Source organism: Venturia canescens, chromosome 8, assembly GCF_019457755.1.
Source record: "Venturia canescens isolate UGA chromosome 8, ASM1945775v1, whole genome shotgun sequence".
Taxonomy (NCBI): Eukaryota; Metazoa; Arthropoda; class Insecta; order Hymenoptera; family Ichneumonidae; genus Venturia; species Venturia canescens.
Window position 1 is genome coordinate 19,436,172 of NC_057428.1, and position 20,195 is coordinate 19,456,366.

The following is a 20,195-nucleotide window of genomic DNA, read 5'->3' on the forward strand; positions in this document are numbered from 1 at the left end:
ATAACCCAGAATCGTTATTTTCGCTCGCACAAATTTCTTGAGGTTATGTTCATCTCGGAAAAAGATGGCGTGTTCTTGATTCTACATTCAATTTTTATTGTTCTCGGTTCTTTTATTGTATATGCTAACAACAAAATCAAATGTGTGGAAGCGACAATTCAGAGAATTACGGGACTGAGAGAATTTTTGGCAACGCCAAATCCTTTTTTGCTACATGCCGTTCTATGTCCGTGAGGAGAATAACTGTAAAATTTGGAGTGAATATTATTATCCGGCATAATGAAAACTAGCGGAGATCGTGTACAAGCCGAACGGAAACAAAACTATCACTTTTTCCGAAGAGATTGGTGATAACGGAATAAAACTCATTAATCCTGAAACTCGACGCACAAAAATGTTAATTGTGAAAGAAACGATTCAAGCTTTACACAAGTCCGCAGCTATACGAACAATCCCGACATCAGGATTGTGTCAAATTCTCGTTATGCAGAGTAAAAAATAAATAATTCAAAAGAAACAGGGAAAAAATCTTAGAATTTCGCTCTGGGAAAAATATAGAACGAAAATAATATTTTGGACCAGGTGAAAACATATTTCAGTTTACTAATCGGAAGAATTTAAATATTTGCCGCTCGAAATGGCGGCTCTTAGGCGAGAATATAGATGTCTCTGGAGGGTTTGACAGCTGGTGCCGCGAGTGGTGAAAAGTTGGAAGCTGAAATTTTTTTACATGACACACTACGAAGCGCGCCCTCTCGTAATCTCTGTCAGGACGGCAAAAGGGCGCAGTGGAGGGGGAAGAGGCCGCTAAGCCTATTTACGGTTGTGTGCGTTTGAACGAAGTGAGGGCTCGCGGCGATAGAGCGAAAGAGAGACAGATATTCATTGGGATACGTGCAAAGAAGGGAGAGGGTTGGAGAAAAGGCCGGAAGAGGGGCGTATGGAAGCCCCGGAGAGAAGACGGGAGGGGCGGCGAGGGGGAGAGGGGAATAGAAGGTATAGGAGAAAGAGACGGTTTGATAGTGTGCGCGCAGGATTGGGAGCGTGTACAACGGATTAGTGTGTGTGTGCCTCTCTTCTGACAATGAGCCGCGGCGGTGACTGTGATAAGTGAGAGACAGCGGGAGAGAGAGCACGGTCTGCTAACACCGCAAAAGATTCGCGTAGTGTGTGTTTCGTTCGTTATTTTATATTTTATTTTATCTTTTTTTTTTCTTAATTGTTAAAAATATAACGGAAAGATAACCAAGTCAAAGAAAGGTGGTAGAGAGAGAGTGTGTGTTGTGTGTATTCGTGCTCCGCGTGTTTTTTTTGGCAGTGGAGAAAGAATCGTAAAATAATTTCAGCACGACAAAAAGGATTACGATAATAATCATAATAATAGTAATAGTAACGATAAAAGTATTAAATCGTCGCTGGTGTGGATTCGGGAGCGTTTCGGTGCGTGCGAGTGTGTTTCCGTACTAAATAAAAAAAATAAAAAAATAAAAAAAAATAAAAAAAAAGAAAAGCAAAGAGAGGAAAAGGATCCGGGTGTATAGTGAGTTCGTAATAAAAAAAAACGAGAGTCAACTTGATGACTCGTTTTTTCGTGTGGTGGCATTCGGTTCGCCGTATAAAAATCCATTATTAATTATGTTCAATGTACCGCCCAAGTTTTACGAGCTTTGTCGCCTTTGTTTATCATCGGACGGCTCTAAGCTGCCGATTTTCGATGACGAGGGATTGCAGCGTAACTTTGCCGACAAGATACTTACGTGCCTCTCGATAGCGGTAAGCGTACACACCAAACCGGAAAACCCATATTCATTTGGATAGTGCGACAATAACGTTCACCGGATTACCTACAAGAAAAAATGAAAGCCTCCCCTCAAACGATACTCTTTACCCTTGTCTTTTTTGTTTTTCCTTTATCATTTATCTCATTCGTTTTCGTCTTTCTTGAGTTTCGTTCGTTGTCGTCGTCTCATCGAAAATAGACGCAACATCTGGGGAGCCCGCGGGTCTCTCCTCGCGTTGGGATATCCGTGCGTTCGCTCAGGCTCACACACAATCTTTTTGATATCTCTTTATCTCTCTCCCCACTCTCTCTCTCTCTCTCTCTCTCTCTCGGTCTCTCACACACTCTTGCTCTGAATTTTATACCTCGGGAGAATAATCGAGAGTGCCCGTACACCTTTTTAATATCCTGGTTCCCTAGTCTTTCCCTCTTTATCTATCGTTCAGCAAAAAAGTGAGAGAGAGAGGCAAAGAGAGGGGCATACCTTTGGCGACTGTACTCTACTGTCTCTCGTAGTTTTATATTTCTTTATAGGCCTATATATCCATGTGCCTCTCGTTCACGTGTGAGTGAGTGAGTGAGTGTATCAGGGATATGTTTTATGTGCCACACGTGTGTGTGTGTGTGTATGTGTGTGCGGTATTCGTGATATCGTCGTTATATTCGTATTGGTGCGCGTGGCACGGGGAGAAAGTTTGGCAAGAGATGTGTCCGGGAGATAAGACTCGCGGCTCCTTCACTACATATACTTACGAATCTACGTATGCACGTACATCGATACACGCGTATATATATATATATAAACTAACGAAATATTTTAAAATGGCAGTGATAACGCTCGTGTTCCGTCTTTCATTCTTCTCGCAGCCTAATATTATTCCGAGCACGTTCATTCGGCAGCTGTAAACTGGCCATTCGAACATTTCTTGTCCATCATTCCTGCATCACTATTCAGGAGGATTATTTATATTTTGTTTTATTTTTTATTCCCGTTTCTCATCGAATATATCGTTCCGGTGAGCCCCGCTCGCATAAATCGTGCCTCCTTATTTGGACCGCCCTCTTATCAGGTTTCACACGCGTACCCTCGCACACAACAGCGCGCACACGTACACGCGGCCGAACACACACTCTCGGAAGTCTTGTCAGAAAGCGGCGTGGGTATATATTGGCTCGCACTGCTCGATCCCCCCCAAACCCCCCCGTCAAGTACGTTGGCCTACACTGAAAAAATGTCTAGTCAATTTGACTAGGACAGCTGGCTTTTTTCAAATAATTTCGGACTTTTATTCGTCTCAATTGTTTTTCGGTTACGTGATCGAGGCCCTCGACTCCTTCGTTCGGGAATCTCGCGTTTTCGCTTCGATTTACACACTTTTTTCGCCCTCTCCGTTTCGATTTGCTAGAATTTGATTGTTGATTATTTTTGTTTACGTCGAGGGTCTCCCAGGGTCGTTGCTCCACCGAAAATCGTCAGTTCAGCACGAAAACTCGGCCTCGAAATATCTCGCAATACTTTTTCTTGGGACACCATTTTTTATTGTGGCTGCTATCAATCGTTGTGAAAAAAAATCGCGCGCTCTTCTGTCACACATTTGGCAAAGTTATTGGAAATTAAGCGGCATCGAATAGGTGCAGTTTTGTCGGGACGAAAACTTTCTTCGAAAAGACTCCTGATGGCGTTTTCGTACTTACCGCGGGTCAGTTCCCCGAACGATATTCCTCGAAAGAGATTCGCGTTCGCGGAACTCACGGAAAAACTGAGCACTTCTACGACTCGCTCTCAGAAACGAACTACCGGAGCTACGAAATTATCTCTCGGGACTTTTTCGTAGGAAATTTTATCCTCTACAACATTAGTCCTGTTGTTTTTTCCCCCATTTTTCACCGCTGCGGCACTACAAGCCGTAAAGCAAAAAAATTCGACAGAAAACCTCATGAAACTTTTGCATACGAATTTAATTCGCTGAATCTTTTGATCCGCCAAGAGATACGCGAAAATGATAAACTTCGAAATCTCGGGGGTCTAAATAAATCCGCGTAACTCCGCGTACTCAACAGCCGTATTTATTAAATGCACACACGTTATTTTATTGCGGTTATGGAAACGAGTTTTCGGTAAATTCGCTTCGAAAAATGAGTCACTCGAGGGAGGAATACACAATGGAGCATTACATTTGGCCTATAAATAGTAAACTCTCCTCAACTCCCACGTGTCTCTCGAAGAGTTATTTTATTCGTGATACTTTCGCCAATCGCTTACCACGTAACACCCAAAACTGTGTGATATTAAATCGTTGCACTATCTGTCGAAACGATTGTTCCCCGAAAAATGTTACGTTTTCAACAAAACATGGCAGCTCGTTTATTGAAAAAATAGCACAACCGAGGAAATAAGAACCGTCTTGGCTCGATTCTCAATAAAAAAAGCATCGAATCAAAAAACAATTTTAATTCCGAAAAATAAGTGTCAAAAAATCGGGGACGATTTTTCTCCCGAAACAAGCAGGCATTGCTGGCGATCTGCCAAGCGAATATTTTTCATAGACAAAAATAAGCTATGACACTTTTTCTCGAGTAAATGAGAGCCTGAATTTTTGAATTTTTCAGGTCAAAGATGGCGACTGTTTGCCACCGATCATCTGTCACCGTTGCGTGTACAAATTGGACATTCTACACAACTTTCGCGAGGTCTCGCGAAAATCTGACATTATACTCAAACAATACCTGGACTGCGCGAAGCAATTGTCCTCGCAGGACAGCCAGGTAAGTCCGCTTTTTCGAGCCCCACCTGCTCCGATCCTCCGTCCATTTTAACCGGACGATTCTTCGAGCGTCGCGATAGTAAAAAATGAAAAAACATAAGCGGAAATAAGCTGACAGCTCGAGCATAAATTGAGGGAGTTACGAGGCTGGTAAAGCCTCGTTTAAAGTTGACCCAAACCGCTGACAGTTACCAACAGTCATACAATTCCGAGTAACGATGAAACCAGGAATGTGCAACATGTGCAATCTGATTGTAGATAAGAATTCTCCTTCGTACGCTCGTACATCCGCGCTGTACATCAAAAAATTTCCGAGTCACTTGCTTCGCAGTGCGAATGAGATTTCCATGGCTTCTGACCAGCTTTTATCCGGACCATTTCCCATTATAAATTCAACGACAGTTTCCATCGTTCAGACTCATCGGGATTCTCGCTTTGACTCACTCCTTTAAATCGACGTTGAAGCTTTCATTGTCGGGAAACGCTTTTTCGTTGGATTTTGACACGAGGCTGACTTCGGAGGCTCGAAGAGATGCAAATCTTTCATTCCGATCGAGCCAGAACACTGAACAGATTCACGAATATTTCCGAGTCTCGATGCAAAGGATTTCGAGAAGAAAATTCTTCAGAAAAATCATCGAATTCGATTGAGTTTTGAAGTGGAGGAAAAACGGCGTTGGGGGGGATGGAATTTGTCAGGAAAGCTTGCACGGGGAGACGCGTGTGGGGAAGAAAATATCGAAATGGCGTAGACGGAAACAGAGAACCGTAACCGTCGTTGCGTCACAGAAACGCAACAAATCATTGATTTCTCGTGTCCTGATAAAGTGATACGTCAAAGTCTAAAACTGCTGGGAGTCGGTGCAAAAAGTGGACAGCTGTTGAGATGTCAACGATGCAAATGTCCACTTCTCGTGTAAACACGTACTAAGTTTCATAATGATTTACTGAGTAAACACGTTTGCAGAAAAGCTTCGCGTATTTCAGGCTCAGGAATCACAGTTATATTTGTAAAGCTGTTTCTTTTTAATCTGGATGCAGTTTGATGCGTGTAGCTTGCTTGCGTTGCGCAAGGCGTCTCAAGGTCGCCTATTCCTTCCGAGCCTCGACCTTATCGCTCTGACCTAGAAAAAACGAGATAAAATGTGTAAATAGCGATAACGGTTCGAAGCGGATGGAAATACACCTTAAAATCAAGTACTTAAGGACGGGAACGTCGGTTGTAATTCTTCGACGAGCGAGTCGCTTTTTTGAGGTTGTTTGCCACGAAAAGTCTGAGTGAAAATCGAATTTTCAGATAAACTTTCGTTCCTTCAATTTTACAGTTTTTTTAGCAATTGAAAATCCAGATCGTTGATTCCATATCGAAAAAAGTGGTTCGAATTTTCGTAGCAGGGTTCACAGTTTTCAGGCTTTTTTGACAGTTCGATGCACAAGCTTTCTGCATTTAAGTTTCATTTGTCACGGACCAAAGTTAATTCGCATCGTTTTTTTGACCGATCGAGGATTTAATTAACGGATAAAAAACTGACGAAATGGAGTGCCGAATTGTTCGCGAGAAAGGTTGACGCGCTGGAGTAAACAATGAAACACGTGTGGCGACCGGCAGCTCGTCGCTGCCGACGTATTCGAGAGAAAACGCTGTTGCAAGTTCGCTCTGGTGCGAATGAGATTCCGCTATAAGCACAGTAGTATAAACAAAAATCAATATTCGGTGTGTGTGTCTGTGAGTCGCAGGCGGACACGTGACTGCAACTCAGAATCCTCGAAAGAAGAAATTCGTTGAAAATTTTGCAAATATCGACCCCAGGTAGCGCCGAAGTTCGGGTCGTTCGATGAGAAACGTCAAAAATGTAATTTTCAAAGAATCGTAATTTCGGCTCGCCCACCCGCAGAATAATTCGTTCTCGTTAGCAAAATTTGAGTTTAAAAAATGGTAACGAAAGATGGTTTTTTTGTTTTCAGGAAAAATCTTTCTCCACTGCCAAAATAAAGGACGAGTCTCCGACGCAGTCGTTTTTACAATTAAACAAAACATTGTTCAACGAGGACGCAAATTCTCCAATCAGCATAAATCAAAACGTAATACCTCAGACGGAAGAATCGGACGAGACGCGAGACGAGGAGGCCGAAGCCAACCAGGAAGAAATGGTTGGAAGTATAAAGTGCGAGCCCGAGGATGACACGTGCTCGAATAGCTCGGATCCGGACAGATTGGAGATCGAGGATCGAGAGGGCGAACACGAGAGCGACGGCGAGGAAAACGGTTACGATATGACTGTAAACAAACGTATCAAACTCGAGAACAGTTATGAGACCAGCTCCAAAAGAAGTTCCCCCAACGCTGGCAGCCCTGTCAACAGAATGGACACACCCGAGAGCAACTGCTCAGATACTCACATAGATCAGGAAACCACTAAATTGTGGCAGGCACTTGCTAAGTAAGCATTTCATCGATAATAGTCAACTGAGACGAAGAGTTCAATTCTTTGGTTCAAAAAGAGAGAACAGAAAACCGTATTTAAATAAAATTTGCGATTCGGATATGAGATTTTTAAATAAATTTCAACAGTTTGAAAGTAACGTAACGAAAGTGCAGGCAATAAACTGTCAAAATGTCATTAGTTTCGACATTTATCGAGCAATATTGCTCATCGAACCTTTAATTACCTAAGCACAAATAAAATACAGAAGAGACAATCACAGCGAGTGATAAAACCGTCGTTCAAAGCGTCTAAGCTTTCTATGGTTTTTCATATGTGAGACCATTTGAAGGTCTATTATTAGCCATGATCGTAAATCAAGATTGAATAATAATGAATCGCGCATAGTGATATCACTCGTTTCATTGCCAAGTCGTTTTTTCTTCTCTCTTCTTTGTGTGTCCCTCTGGACATTCACAATTAAGTCATAGTATTATCGAAACGTGAAATAACGACGAGACAATTCTCCATGCTTATTACATTTGAGTCTCAGTCCCTTTCCTTTTCGAATGGAGGTAAAAAATCTTTACTTACTGTTGCCATCGACAATTCACTTAGCTGCGCTTTGTTTTTTTCTTTATTTGGAAAATTTTCAGGCTCCTAAACCTGTGAAAAATGCCTTAATTTTTTTGTTGACGTCTTTCAAACCGTAAAAAACTTTCGTCACTGATTTTTCTAGTTCACTCGATACTCAAACGATCGCTCGAAGCAATTTGAAACGTCAGACGTTTGTAAACTTTTACCGAATTTACTAAAGCGAAGATAAATATTGATGTGACTTTGACTAATGCGTGAAAAATTGTAATCTCCTGAGTATTTGCGTTTTAGTGTTGATTCGCGTTATCACCAAGAAGATATGACTATCCGAATGGTTTTACCTGCCACCAGAAGCCACAGCCGGTAGTCTTTGTTTGCCCTTGTAAATATGTACCTCGCCTTATCGTTCTATTCTTAACGCACGTTTTGTGCGGCTCCGTCACAAAGCGACACACCTTCGGCTTTCTCTTCACTCATTGGATTTCGAGCATTGAAAAATATCACACGATATATCAGCACTCGACGAAATAATCTTGAAAGCTTCGTGCCAAGCAAATACAATCGTTATTTCAAGTTGATCAAACATTTGTCGGCAATCAGTAATTTTTTGAGGTTAATGAGAATATTTTTTTTCGAGAATTTTAATATTTTAGAACATTTCCTGTGTTGTGATTATTGATAATTCCCAACGAAATACCATTTTCTCGTGTACGATCGAGAATAATTTCGAGTTATCGAAGTTTGATTTAGAGTTTTCAAAAACTTCCGCCATCCATTACGGTTATCAGATTGTTTTCCTTTGTAAATCGTGCCGAGAGGCTTGTCCTCGATAAAAAAAATACTAATGAACGTGTGAATTTTTGATCAACAGCAACAGGAGCCTGGAAATAACACGAACGAATGGAGATAAATTGAACAATGGTTTTACCGGTGAGGCTACAAATTTACTCCGATCGTTGATAAACAATCGACAAATTGGAATAACCGCTGTTGACGGAGATCGAGCGTCGCCCCAAATAAGATTCTACAGGGATACACAGGGTACGACGATGGAACGAACGGCACCGGATTGCTCGATACTTGGCAACCGAACGAACATGCCATGTTTGGAGAGCAAGGTACGAGGGAGCTTTATGGTAAAGAAGAATCTGAAAAGTGATTCGGTTGAAAAGTCTTTCGAAGTGGCTTCTTGGTAATGCTAGTTTTTGGACAATCTTCAGACCGAGAAATGAAAAGGTTGTTTCGACACGTTTCATTTGAATGTGTTGAAAAACGTATCTCGACGCGAAACTTGATTCAGAAAACGTAGAATAGTTCTCGAATAACAGTGAGCAGAGACGATGGAGGAGAAAAACCTGAAGAACGACGCGATGATTGAAATTAGGGGAAAATCGAGCTCGAGCTTCGTTAACGAACAAGAGAATTCTTGTGGCTTTGAAAAAGTGATTGGAGCTCTTGTATTTTTGAGGCGGATAGATACCAAATATTTGTGAATCATTAACACTGGGAAAGGGATGAAAGAGAAGCATTTTCGGAACGAATGTTCGAGCTGAAGGAAAAGGAACGAGGAGCGAGAGCGGTGGGGGGGGGGGGGCGAGGGTGAAAACACGAATTGGGAATTGCCCAGGAGTTGAGATCGGGATTTGACAGTCGAAAAAATTCGAGTCCGAAAAGCATTTGTTCGTGTGCAAATAAAATTTTAGCTAGAAGCTGCTTTCGCGTGGGGAAAAGAGAAAAAAAACATTGTAAGAAAAGGAAAAAGTGGAGGGGCTGTTTGCACGATGCAAATATAACTGCTTGGCTCTGGTTTCGAACGAATAGGAAAAAGAAGCTCTGCAGAGCTATCGGGCAAGCCGCTAGCAGCAGGTATACAAACGTTAGTATATAACTGCGAGGCTAACAAAACTCTAGAGGCAGGTCAGGTGACCCTTGGTGTCAAAGGATCCCTCGGGGCGCTATTTAGGTCCCACCTGCCCTTCAGGTATCGAAGCCTCTATGAACTTTTTCATAAGGATCCGAGAAGCTTCCTTCGACAGATAATAGATAACTACCGGGAAAAGAACTCTCCCCCTCTCGCTTTCTTCTTCCATTTTTCCATTTCATTTTGGCCTTTTGGCGATCTCTTGAACTTACGGGCAATACCTTAACGTGTCAACCCGCTGTTAACAGATGTTCAGATAAGCCCTTAGCCTCTGGTGGGGGTCACAATGGATTTTTCAAAGACTCTTGGACTCTTGTCCATTGTTCGTGTATATCGAGGAAATTCTCGATTCTCCGAGTCCCCGGAGGTAATAAGAGGGTGGTGGAGGGAGAGAGGTCTTCTACTACTCCCTCATTGGAGAGTTTTCCGATCGTGATGGAGTAGTCGAAGAATAAGCCGAGGAGGAAGAGAGAGAAAGAGAGGAATGTTCCTTCCCGCACGTTTCTTTGTTCGAAGATCTTTTCCATTACAGAGGATCTCTGTGCGATAACAGGTACAGATTTTCCAGTTCGCTCTCTCTCTCTCTTTTTCGCCGTCTACTTTTCGGTTCTTTCGGGGGCGAGGATTGGAGCGGTTTTTCGGGGGCAGTAAAAGAATCGTCAGAGCCTTTTGGCCTTTGCCTACGTATTTATATACCTGCTTCACAGCCTCGGGTACCCGTTGAAGAAAACCGTTCCGATCACTGCGGAAAATCTCCATTTTTACCGCCAAGAAAATACGAGAGGAAATAAAAATACTGTATTAGCCATTAAACAGGATTTTTCTGAGCGATTGTTAACTAAAAATCCCCACGAAATTCCCTCGCTGTTTTCACAAGCTTAACGCAAATCCTTTTCGATCGTATGTCGTAAAAATTGTCTTCTTGACACTCTCTCTTTTAGTCCTCCCGATTATCTTGGATTATACCCAATTTTTTTTTTATCATTCAATCACTGCTCGATTTATTTATTTATTCGTTTATCATACCGATTGGTCAACTTTTCAGAGCGTCTCTATGGACAGCAATCCCTCGAGCCCCGCAAGTATCGGTCGGAAAGAAACAAAAGGAAGAAGAAAGCAAAGCTATCCGAGCAAAGCACCAACGAGTCCGGAGCTTATGAATTATCAGCAGGAATCGAGCGAAGAACAGCAGGCCCAGGATTTTACAGCATGGTCGAGCAAAATGAAGAGGAAAATAGACGATAATAAACAACAAAATTATGATCAACACGGTGGTAATTCGACGAAAAAGGTCGACATGTCGTGCACCAATTGTGGCACTATGACAACGACAATATGGCGACGAAACATGAAGGGAGAAATGGTTTGTAACGCTTGTGGGCTTTATTACAAGCTTCACGGTGTTAACAGACCGGTAACCATGAGAAGGGACACTATACATACCCGTAGACGCCGACCAAAAGGTGAAAAGCCCACCCGGCACAGAAGTAAGTCTATACGTATACACGTGCGCTTGGGTACACAATCGTGCGCCGTTCTTCCGAATTCTTGGAACTTTTATTCACAGCACGATACCTTTCTGCAATGCCATCTTAACCCTCGTCCCCCTCCCCCAAAAATGAGCCTTATTTCCTTCGGTCAAAAATATCCGATAGTAATGCCCACGACTCGAAGAAACGAGGCGCACCGAGTCCATTGAAATATTTCAGGAACTACCGATAAATCCAAGGAATTTTCTCGTGTACTAGAGTTAAATTTAATGGTTAAATTCGTACTGTAATCATTTGAGGAACAGCATTTTCGTGCTCGAAAATATGTTGAAGGCTCACGAAACTTTAGTCTCTTTTTATCCTATGCACAAAAGTGTTGTGCTTCTTAATTCAAATGCTTTTGTTTTTGAGAGACGCAAAGAATACAGAGGCTGTGTCTTAATGATAATTTTCCAAGGTTTCGTAATCGTACGCGATTAAAGCCTCGAAGGAAAGATGAGAATTTGATTGATTCTTTTGTGTACTTTACAGAGAAAGACGCCTCGTTATTGCAAACGCAGCCAGAGCAAATGGACTCTGAAAGCGCGGACATGTTGGCAGCTCTTCGACGTCAGATCCAGCCTCACTTGATGCTGGCGGCATTGACTCCACCGCATTTGTCAGGCGGTCATCCGGCGGCCTCGCCAGCCCAGCTCAATTATTCGTTACCCTTGTCGACATACATGATGTCACACGTGAGTACGCCGCAGACGTATTCGATAGATCTTGTTAGTCGTTTGGCGCGGAAATCGCCGAGCGGAAATTCGACGAACACGAGTCATCAAGCTGTAAACTTTGCGCAGCACGTGAAGAACGAGGCGAGGGAAAACTCGGCGAGCCGTCGTCCCTCCGACGAGGAACCGGATGACGGTGACGAGGAGAATATCTCCGACTTACCGCTCAATCTCGTGGCCACTTCGCTCTCGGAAGAGGCACATTGAACAGCACGTTCGATTTAACGAGCACACACATACACACACTAAATGAGTGAAACACGAATCGACGAACAAATGTAGGAGGAACTGAAGAAAACGAAAGAGTATCCACGAGCTCGTCGAAGGAAGGGCCCGTGGTAACCTTTACGAAGAATCTCAGGTGACAGGATATGCGTTTTTATATCCGAGAATAAGGGCAGTGAAAACAAGATGAATACTGGCCAATTACAACGTCGAATCGCCACCATTTTCAACGCATCACCGATTCTCATGTTCTTCAATAATCGATGCCTTATTAGCTCTCTATTTAATGTATACGTTTTCTTTCATATATACGTACAAATGTGTACATATAGTGATCGAATGACGTGAAAATTTAAGGCGATTATCGAGTTTGTACAGGAGCGAGTTTTAAGTGACGAAGATGTTTTTTTTTTGTTTCTCGTAAGAGATTAGCGCAATCAATTGCCGCCTCTCTTTTGTCGCCAGTTTATTTTTTATTTTATAAATTATATTATTATTTCTTATTCTTAATTCGTAACTGTTTTTAAGCTATCTGGCCCGTGGTGCAGAGCAGTATACTAAGAATTGATATTATAACGCAGTATTAACTATTAACTTGTACAACGAGGGGCGGTAACAAGCGATAAACAAACACATTGGAGGTTCAGAAGGTTCGGGCGTGCGCGGGGTTTGTGGCTCACGTATACAAACAAACGCTCTCGCGCACCGTGATAAATAATACGGGGAGGATATTTTTATACGAAATTTTTTCTACAATCGCATTGAAAGGCGCGACCGAAACGTGACTTGTAAATACGTGAAAATTCTTCATTTTTCTTGTCATTTTACCTTTTTCTTTGGCTGTTTGTTCTCTATTCTTCTCTTTACAAATTGTTCAATCGTACGTTATTGTTCTATCTTCAATGTTCAAATTGTTATTCACTTACTTTTTACGTGTGTCTTCTTTGTCCGGGACTTTTTATTTACGAAATAAACGAAAAGGGGGCTAAAATACGTTTCAATGTATTATAAATTTACAAAAGTTCGCTCTCGACTACGCCGAGACTGGCAAAACGTGATAGATCAAAACAAACGCGTATTATCGCTCGAATATTCACAAAAAGAAAAACAAGCAATGAAGAATTTAATGATGAATGAATTATAAAAATGGTATGAGCTGCTCTTACACCGTGTGTTTTGTTCCACGGGCTTCTTAGCTCCCGAGATGTGCGTAACGAGGGAGGAAAAAACGATCATAATACTCTTATTTTACATTTTAATAGTATTTAAGCTATCGCGCGCTATTCTCACCCCTCCACAGTTTACAAGTAATCTAGTGATTGAAGAGAAAAATGTCTTTTTTTTTCGTCTATTGAGAAGAAAAAAGAAAAAATTGATTTTATCGTACACAGGCGCACACATCGATATAAATATTTTATTTATATTAATTTTTGCGTCGGTGTACGAGAATCAATCGCAAACTCGAAACTGACGAAATGCGGGAAGATAACTGATCATGACCCCGAATTTTTCCAACGTTCGCGAGCAACAATATTTTTTCATTCTTTCGCAATAACAACTTCCAGTTTGTTTTTTCCCAACTATTTAGAAACTTTACTGAATTTTGTGGTGAAAAAAAAAACAGTTGATCCGCGTAGAAAAAATGAGAAATTTTGCACCTAAACTTTATCACGCCGACGCGATGGGAAAACTTCAGTGTCATCCGCTCGTCCGAGTTGTAACGCGTACAAAATCAATCGAACGGTCATTTTCACCGTGCAAATGTATTTCTGTTTTCTCCCTTTCGCTAAATTGCCTTGACGCGTCAATTTGCGGGGGAAAAAAGCGCCGAGTAAGATGCGAGAGTCCGGAAAAGAAAATTGCGAAGCCCGCAGTCAGTCAGACGATTGCCAGTATCCTATCTGTACCACTCATCGTATTTTTGTTCGAATATTATTTTGTTTTCCCTCTCTCTTTTTAATATCACTCCGATAAAGGTACGAATACCGATCTTACCGTCGAATCAGTACAGGCTCTGACTTCTTTTTGTCTATTAGACAACGTATCGCGGAGAATTTACTTACAAACGTAGATTTAATGACATAGCGGATTGAGTACGATAATTTGTTTGCTTTCTCCTTCGTCTTTTATCCCACTCGACTTAACGCCTTCGGTCGCGAATGATAATTGTGTTTTGCTTTTTCTCAAGTTCGCGTCTCCTCCAGCAACCAAAAGGGTGGAAATTTCTCGATTTTTCCAACCGAAAACCACACGTGACGTGAGGGAAAATACGATTGAATCAAGTACTTAAGGGAATTTCAAGGTGGAATGATGAAGTTGACCCTAATTGGAAGAATCTCAAACGTCGATCCAAGTGCCTCGAAGATAGCGCCTTTTTTCTCTTGAGCGATACAAAACACCATTCGTACGACAGAAATAACGATGATAGTAAACTATAGGATCATTCAGGAGCTTATTTAGGATTTAACAGATTCAGGAAGCTTATTATTCGACCAATTCCCCGAATGAACAACCCGTAAAATTTCAATTTTAAAATCTATTGCAAGTATACGTAATAAAATTATATTGCTCCTGGGACCTCTGCGTTCAGAACTTTTCCAAAGGCCATAAAGCTGTTTCTCTTTCTCTGTCTCTCTGTCTCTCTGTCTCTCTCCCTCTCTCTCTCTAGGCTCGCAAATCAAGCGCCAATTTTTCCACTCTGCCTCCCACATTTACGATGGGTGACAACATTCAAAAATAATATCCATCGACGTGACTTTATTAACAAAACTTCACATCCCGACTCACAAACCACCCTCTCGACTTCGTTTTTAATATAAATATTTATACATATTTTTGCTGTTCGTTTCTCTTTTTCCAATTTTGTACAGATAACGAAATAATCGATAAAGAAAAAAGTATTAAGCAACCTCAGTATAGCGCATAATACTTACGGCCAGTGCATCTTACTACGTGTATCGTTTATGTGTCTAATGTCATATATACCTAAACAAACTTTGCCAAAAATAGATTTAGTCTTTGTTACATAGAATATAGTTAAGGGCATATAACAAAACAAATTTTCACGAATATCTCAACTTTGTTTTCTCTCAGTTTTCTGATTTCTCTGAACGCGTCTCCGCCAAACTATTTTTCAACTGCGTCATCCCGAATCGCTTCTTTCGTACGAAAACAAAAATATCCCTCTGGAGAATGAGTCTGCAGCGGAAAATCATTCAATAAGATTGGAAAAGTTCGAACGAACGTGGTCGGAGCAAATTTTCTTTCGAGTGGGCAATTTTTTCAAGTGGAAAAGTTTTTTATTATTATTTATCCACTTTGTACAAACACAATCATGTTACCTCCAACCTGATATTAAAAATCTTTTATTTCTACATCAAAAGTAAAATGTACTTGAATTCCAAAGCATCCCAACAGATGAACGTGGATCTCAATGCAAAGAGACAATCAATTTTGAGTCACGAATTTTTCAAATCGATTAGATTTTCACATAAATAGTTTACATTAATTTTTACTTGGGAACAGAATCAAAGTTATTTGAAAGATTCTAACGAGCGACGCAACAAAAGAGTGTCACAGTCGGGACACCGAGTTCCCTGGACTTCACACTCTGCAGAAAAAAATTGGCCCACTAGAGTGACAATTATTTTGGGGAATCTGAAAGAATTTTATATTTATAAATAAACAGTATTAAATGCTCCATTCGCTTTTCGAATCTTGAGTAACTTCATTTCGAGAATTACGTAAATAACAATTGATTTTAGACAAAACCATGAGATTTTACTTATGAAAATTGACGTGAGATTCTTCCTCTGTGCACTTTCCGTCAAATATTCAAATCCCAGCAACAACAGAAAAATGTTGGCATTCAAAATGGAGATAAAATAAGAACACAAATATCGACGTGTTGCAAAAATTTATTGTCGCGTTTTGTTTATCGTGATAAATGCATTCGTAAATGTGTGACAATATTATTTTTTCCTCTTTTTAAGATCTCTTCTGGGAGATCAAATGAAATATGATATTAAGGGCTGACTCATCCGCTGAAGAATGGACAGTTATTTTTTTTGGCATTTTATTCAAACTTATATTTTCATTTCACTTTGTTTTTTTTTCTTTCTCTCCTTATTACCATCTCACGTTTAACATTACAACGATAGGTTTGCGCGCGTTACGTTTTTATTTATCGATAAATCGTCGCGGTTTATACATCGATTATTTTATTGCGATATTCATACGATATTATATTCAACGCTCCCGAGTCTCCCCTCCTTTTTATTCCCCCCATTTAAATCGTAGGCTTTATTGTTAAGAGTAGATTTGGCGAGCTCTCTATATACATATATATAAATACTAATGCTGCGAATTTTAGATGATATTTTTTTACAATAACGGTATCACCAATCGAACGGCGGGTATTGCTATTTTACGATTGATATTACTTAAAAACATATGACAGAAAAATGAGTACGAAAGGAAAAGTTAAAAAAAAAGTTGAGAAGGAAGAGAAGAAGAAAAATAAGAGCAAAAGAATTGATAACGAAACTACAAGTGTCTTACGATCGAGTATTAGAGAGAATTTTGTGGATTGCTAAAACCGAGCGCCAATTGGGAATGTTTATTTGTCGGAGGTGTTTTGGCAATGGTTCACGCCGAGGCTTTCTTGTAGAACGTTTTTTTTTTATATCAGTATTCCACAACTTTGTTTTATTTTATTTTATTGTACTTCCTTTTTTTTATGTTTTTTTTTGCGCTAGAAACTAAGACTTCATTGAGCCTTACTTAAAAACAACAAAAAAACGATACGCTACGTAAATCACTTACTTAATTATTAAATTATTTAGTTCTTTTTTACATGTATTTTTACAATCCCCCCTCCTCCTCGCGCCAATTCCTATGATATTTTTCCCCCCTCCTCGAACCCGATCCAACTATCCCTTTTTTTATAATAATTTAATCGAGTAACTTATTGTTGTCCTCTCCGCTCGCAAGTGTCATCGCGACAAGGTTTCACGTTTTAACGCGGCTCGTAGTAGCCTTAAAGTGGCTTAATTTATTGTACTATTATTTCCCATAACGATTTCGTCTCGTTTATTTGAGATTTTTTCTTCTATTTTTATCGTTCTTCCCGTCACTGTTTTTCTTTATTCGTTCATCAGAATTCTCATAATAAAATTCCGTGTGAACGATCATCCATCTTATCTCCGAATCCATCCCGTTTTTCGATCACATCCTTCAGCCTCGAGGCTTTTCGTCCAGTTTTACCTTCCTTTTTTCATATATTTAATGTACATTTGGTTTTAAGTATCATTTATCAAACTGTACAGATTACGTCTTCGCGTGTTTTGTACGATTTACGTTTGGCATTATGTCGTTGTTATTTTCTTTTCGAAGCGTATTGTTCAATGAGCGAGTACAGAGGTGTGTGTTGAGCAAAATTTTCACAGCCTATTTCGTTGAATGAGAATTTCAACAGGAAGAAATCGCGCACTCGAATCTACTCTGCTTTCAGCCGTCTTTACAAAGCTCTGCAAAGAAAATATTGTTTGACAAGAAAAAAATGGAAAATATTCGAAAAATTATTTCTCGAGCAGCTCGTTCACAGAGCTTTGTCAATTCTGCCAGTAAATTTGAACTTTCGCTCAAAGACGGCTGAAGTTTTAAAGATTTTTCTTTGTTTTTTACAAAGAACTGAAGTTTTGGTGAAACTCATCGGCAGAAAATCGTGTGTCAATCATTCTCTAAAGAATAATCAAAGTCGTTGCATTTTTTGGACAATTCATTGGTGTTTGGATGGGAAATCTAAGTTAGGAGACCACCGAGGGCACTACTTTATGTTCGTCTACTCTCTGCCTGAAAGTTTTTCGAGTCTAACCGAGCTCACCGAGAGCGGTGTACATGCAAAAACATATTGTTAAACGAGGATACATATATTTACGTAATACGCGCGACTAGACACGTGAAAAGTGGTATATTTATAAAGATATACAAATACATGCGTAAAATAGTTGGAATATACACTATTGAATAATGTATACACGCTTTCGCAGCGCTGAAGAAAAGAAACCCCGTCTCCCCGTCACGTACGAGTATTAATCCGAACTAATTGACTGAGTATTATTTTTATATCGAATATATACTTATATTGAATAATGATAAAACAAATTGTAATAAACAAAGGAAAATATTGAAAAAGAATCTCGACTCTTTCTCTCTCTGTCTCTGTGCTAAGTTTTTTCAAACTTTGAGAACGAATTTAAGGGCGTACGGTGTCGTACAGTCGAGTCTGAGAATTGTAACTCAATAAGACTTTGTAGTATCTGATTGTTGAAATTTGGATTTTTATTAGATTGAAAATGCCTGTAAGCATGCATCGCAGAGTTCTTTGGGGTTCTTGAAATGCTCATTTCTACTTTTCGATTTTGTTCTAAGGCTCGTCCGAACGACTGTACGATTGTAACGCTTCTGAAAGAGACTCATCGTAGAATCCTAAGCATTGGAATACTGAAACGTGAGAAAGGTCTCTGAAAATGGGAAAGAAAATAAATTGTGAAAATTCGCGTCTAACCGTCCGTTTCCGTCAACACCAAGCTCCAGTGAAATGAATTCACGAATATTGTGTAAAGAAAAGAAAAAAAATACTACGAGTGCCCAGACGTATTTTGTATACAAGAATGAAGATGATACGAAAATCTTTATATCGGCCACTGAATGGACGATTTCAATTGTACTTGATAGGCGAGAATGGCTGAACGAAAAAGAGTGTGAAAGAGCGTGAGTGAGAATGAGAATATGAAGTCGCCAGAGATGAAAGCGTCATTGAGCGGATATTGTTGAGGACATTCTCGTCGTTGCGAAACAAATGAAATAATAGCAATAAGAAAGCAAACAAAATGGAAGTTCAATAACACGAAGAAAATAAAAAGAAAATGATGATGACGAAGAGAAAATAAAATTTACTTTTGTAACAAGGAAATTACGAGATAAGTTAGTTCGGGCTAAGGCCAGCAGCTGTTGAGATTATTCAAGGTTGTGCGTATCGTTATAAGTATTTTGAATTGTTGAATAGTAATTAGTCTATAAGTACGACGAAAATTAAAAAAAAAAACAGATCGAGTAATGGATAGACAAAAAACAGTAAACAACGGATTACAATTAACGCAGATATTCCGAAATATTGTGACGTACGACGTACTTTCGTTGATTTTATTCAACGCCAGCATCTTTGCATTATGCACGATTTATGAGGAACAAAATTTTACAATATTATACAAACGAATCGTCGTTGTTCACGCGATTCTCAATTCTCTCCACATCTGCTGCGCTTTTTAGATTTTGTCCTCAATCATTTTTTATCATTATCATTCGTTGAATTCACGAAAAAATAATTTTGCCATTTTTTCAAATAGAACATTTTTTAGCGATTCTTTTCTCCCTTCTGATCGATATTTTTACAATTTTGGAGCCATTCAAGTCGAATTTCTTTCTTCAAACTTAATTTGTCAATAGAAATGAAATGTTTGAACGAAAAAAATCCTCACAAATCCACTTTTAAAAAGAGTCGTTGAAAAATCGTCTCGAAAGGGTCGTACGTAACAATAAAAAGCATTCTAAATTATCTGAAGAAGAAAAAAACATACACAAAATCCAAAACAGCAACATTGCTGCTTCGACGACGAGACGGTTTTGTGTATTCTGCGAGATTAACGTTCACGATATTGTTGAGGCAAGTGTCGTTTCGTGTTTTTCGACATTTTCAATATATTTTCATTGATATACTTCAAATGAAAGAAAAAGAGAGTAATTCTCATAATCGACAGTGATGTTTCTCCATCGCGCTTCGTCCCTCCAATCAAAAATTATTGTTAAATTTCGAAAACCACGAAACGTCAAAGGACCAAAAAAATTATATATATATATCTATACATATAGATAAACTACAGAAATATTCGACCGGTCAAGAGGGTTGGCACAATTCAATTTTTATACAAAATAACAAATAAATATAACAAAAAAAAACAAATAATTAAGCAAAACGAGACACCAAACCCGACGATAATGTGAAGCTCCGAGCGAGCTAGGAATTCTAATGAAAATCAAACGTTGACAGTTTGTTAGTAGAAGAAAAAACAAAGAGACGATTATGTAATTTGTAAAGGAAAGAAAAAAAAACGAGAAACGATAATACGATAAAAAGAACGAATCGAGGAATTTACAAAAT

General features: G+C 39.7%; 1 protein-coding gene across 2 annotated transcripts; it reads left to right on the forward strand.

Moving 5' to 3' along the window:
- Positions 1–747: 747 nt before the first annotated feature.
- LOC122415373 (GATA-type transcription factor sreA-like) lies at positions 748–20,153 on the forward strand. Of its 2 annotated transcripts, XM_043427459.1 has the most exons (7): positions 748–1,773; positions 4,391–4,546; positions 6,511–6,986; positions 8,437–8,683; positions 10,532–10,973; positions 11,508–11,710; positions 11,819–20,153. In XM_043427459.1, the coding sequence occupies exons 1-7, from the start codon at positions 1,636–1,638 to the stop codon at positions 11,954–11,956; spliced, it is 1,800 nt and encodes a 599-aa protein (XP_043283394.1). In that variant the 5' UTR covers positions 748–1,635; the 3' UTR covers positions 11,957–20,153. The 2 variants fall into 2 exon arrangements, with proteins under 2 accessions (XP_043283394.1, XP_043283393.1); XM_043427458.1 differs by having other exon boundaries at positions 11,508–20,153.
- Positions 20,154–20,195: the final 42 nt, after the last annotated feature.

Bases quoted from the DNA above. Each gene is read 5' to 3' on its own strand.
- LOC122415373 (XM_043427458.1), top strand. From the start codon at position 1,636: ATGTTCAATGTACCGCCCAAGTTTTACGAGCTTTGTCGCCTTTGTTTA. The intron at 1,774-4,390 runs GTAAGCGTACAC...TGAATTTTTCAG, and splicing joins TTACGTGCCTCTCGATAGCG to GTCAAAGATGGCGACTGTTT. The intron at 4,547-6,510 runs GTAAGTCCGCTT...TTTTGTTTTCAG, and splicing joins TGTCCTCGCAGGACAGCCAG to GAAAAATCTTTCTCCACTGC.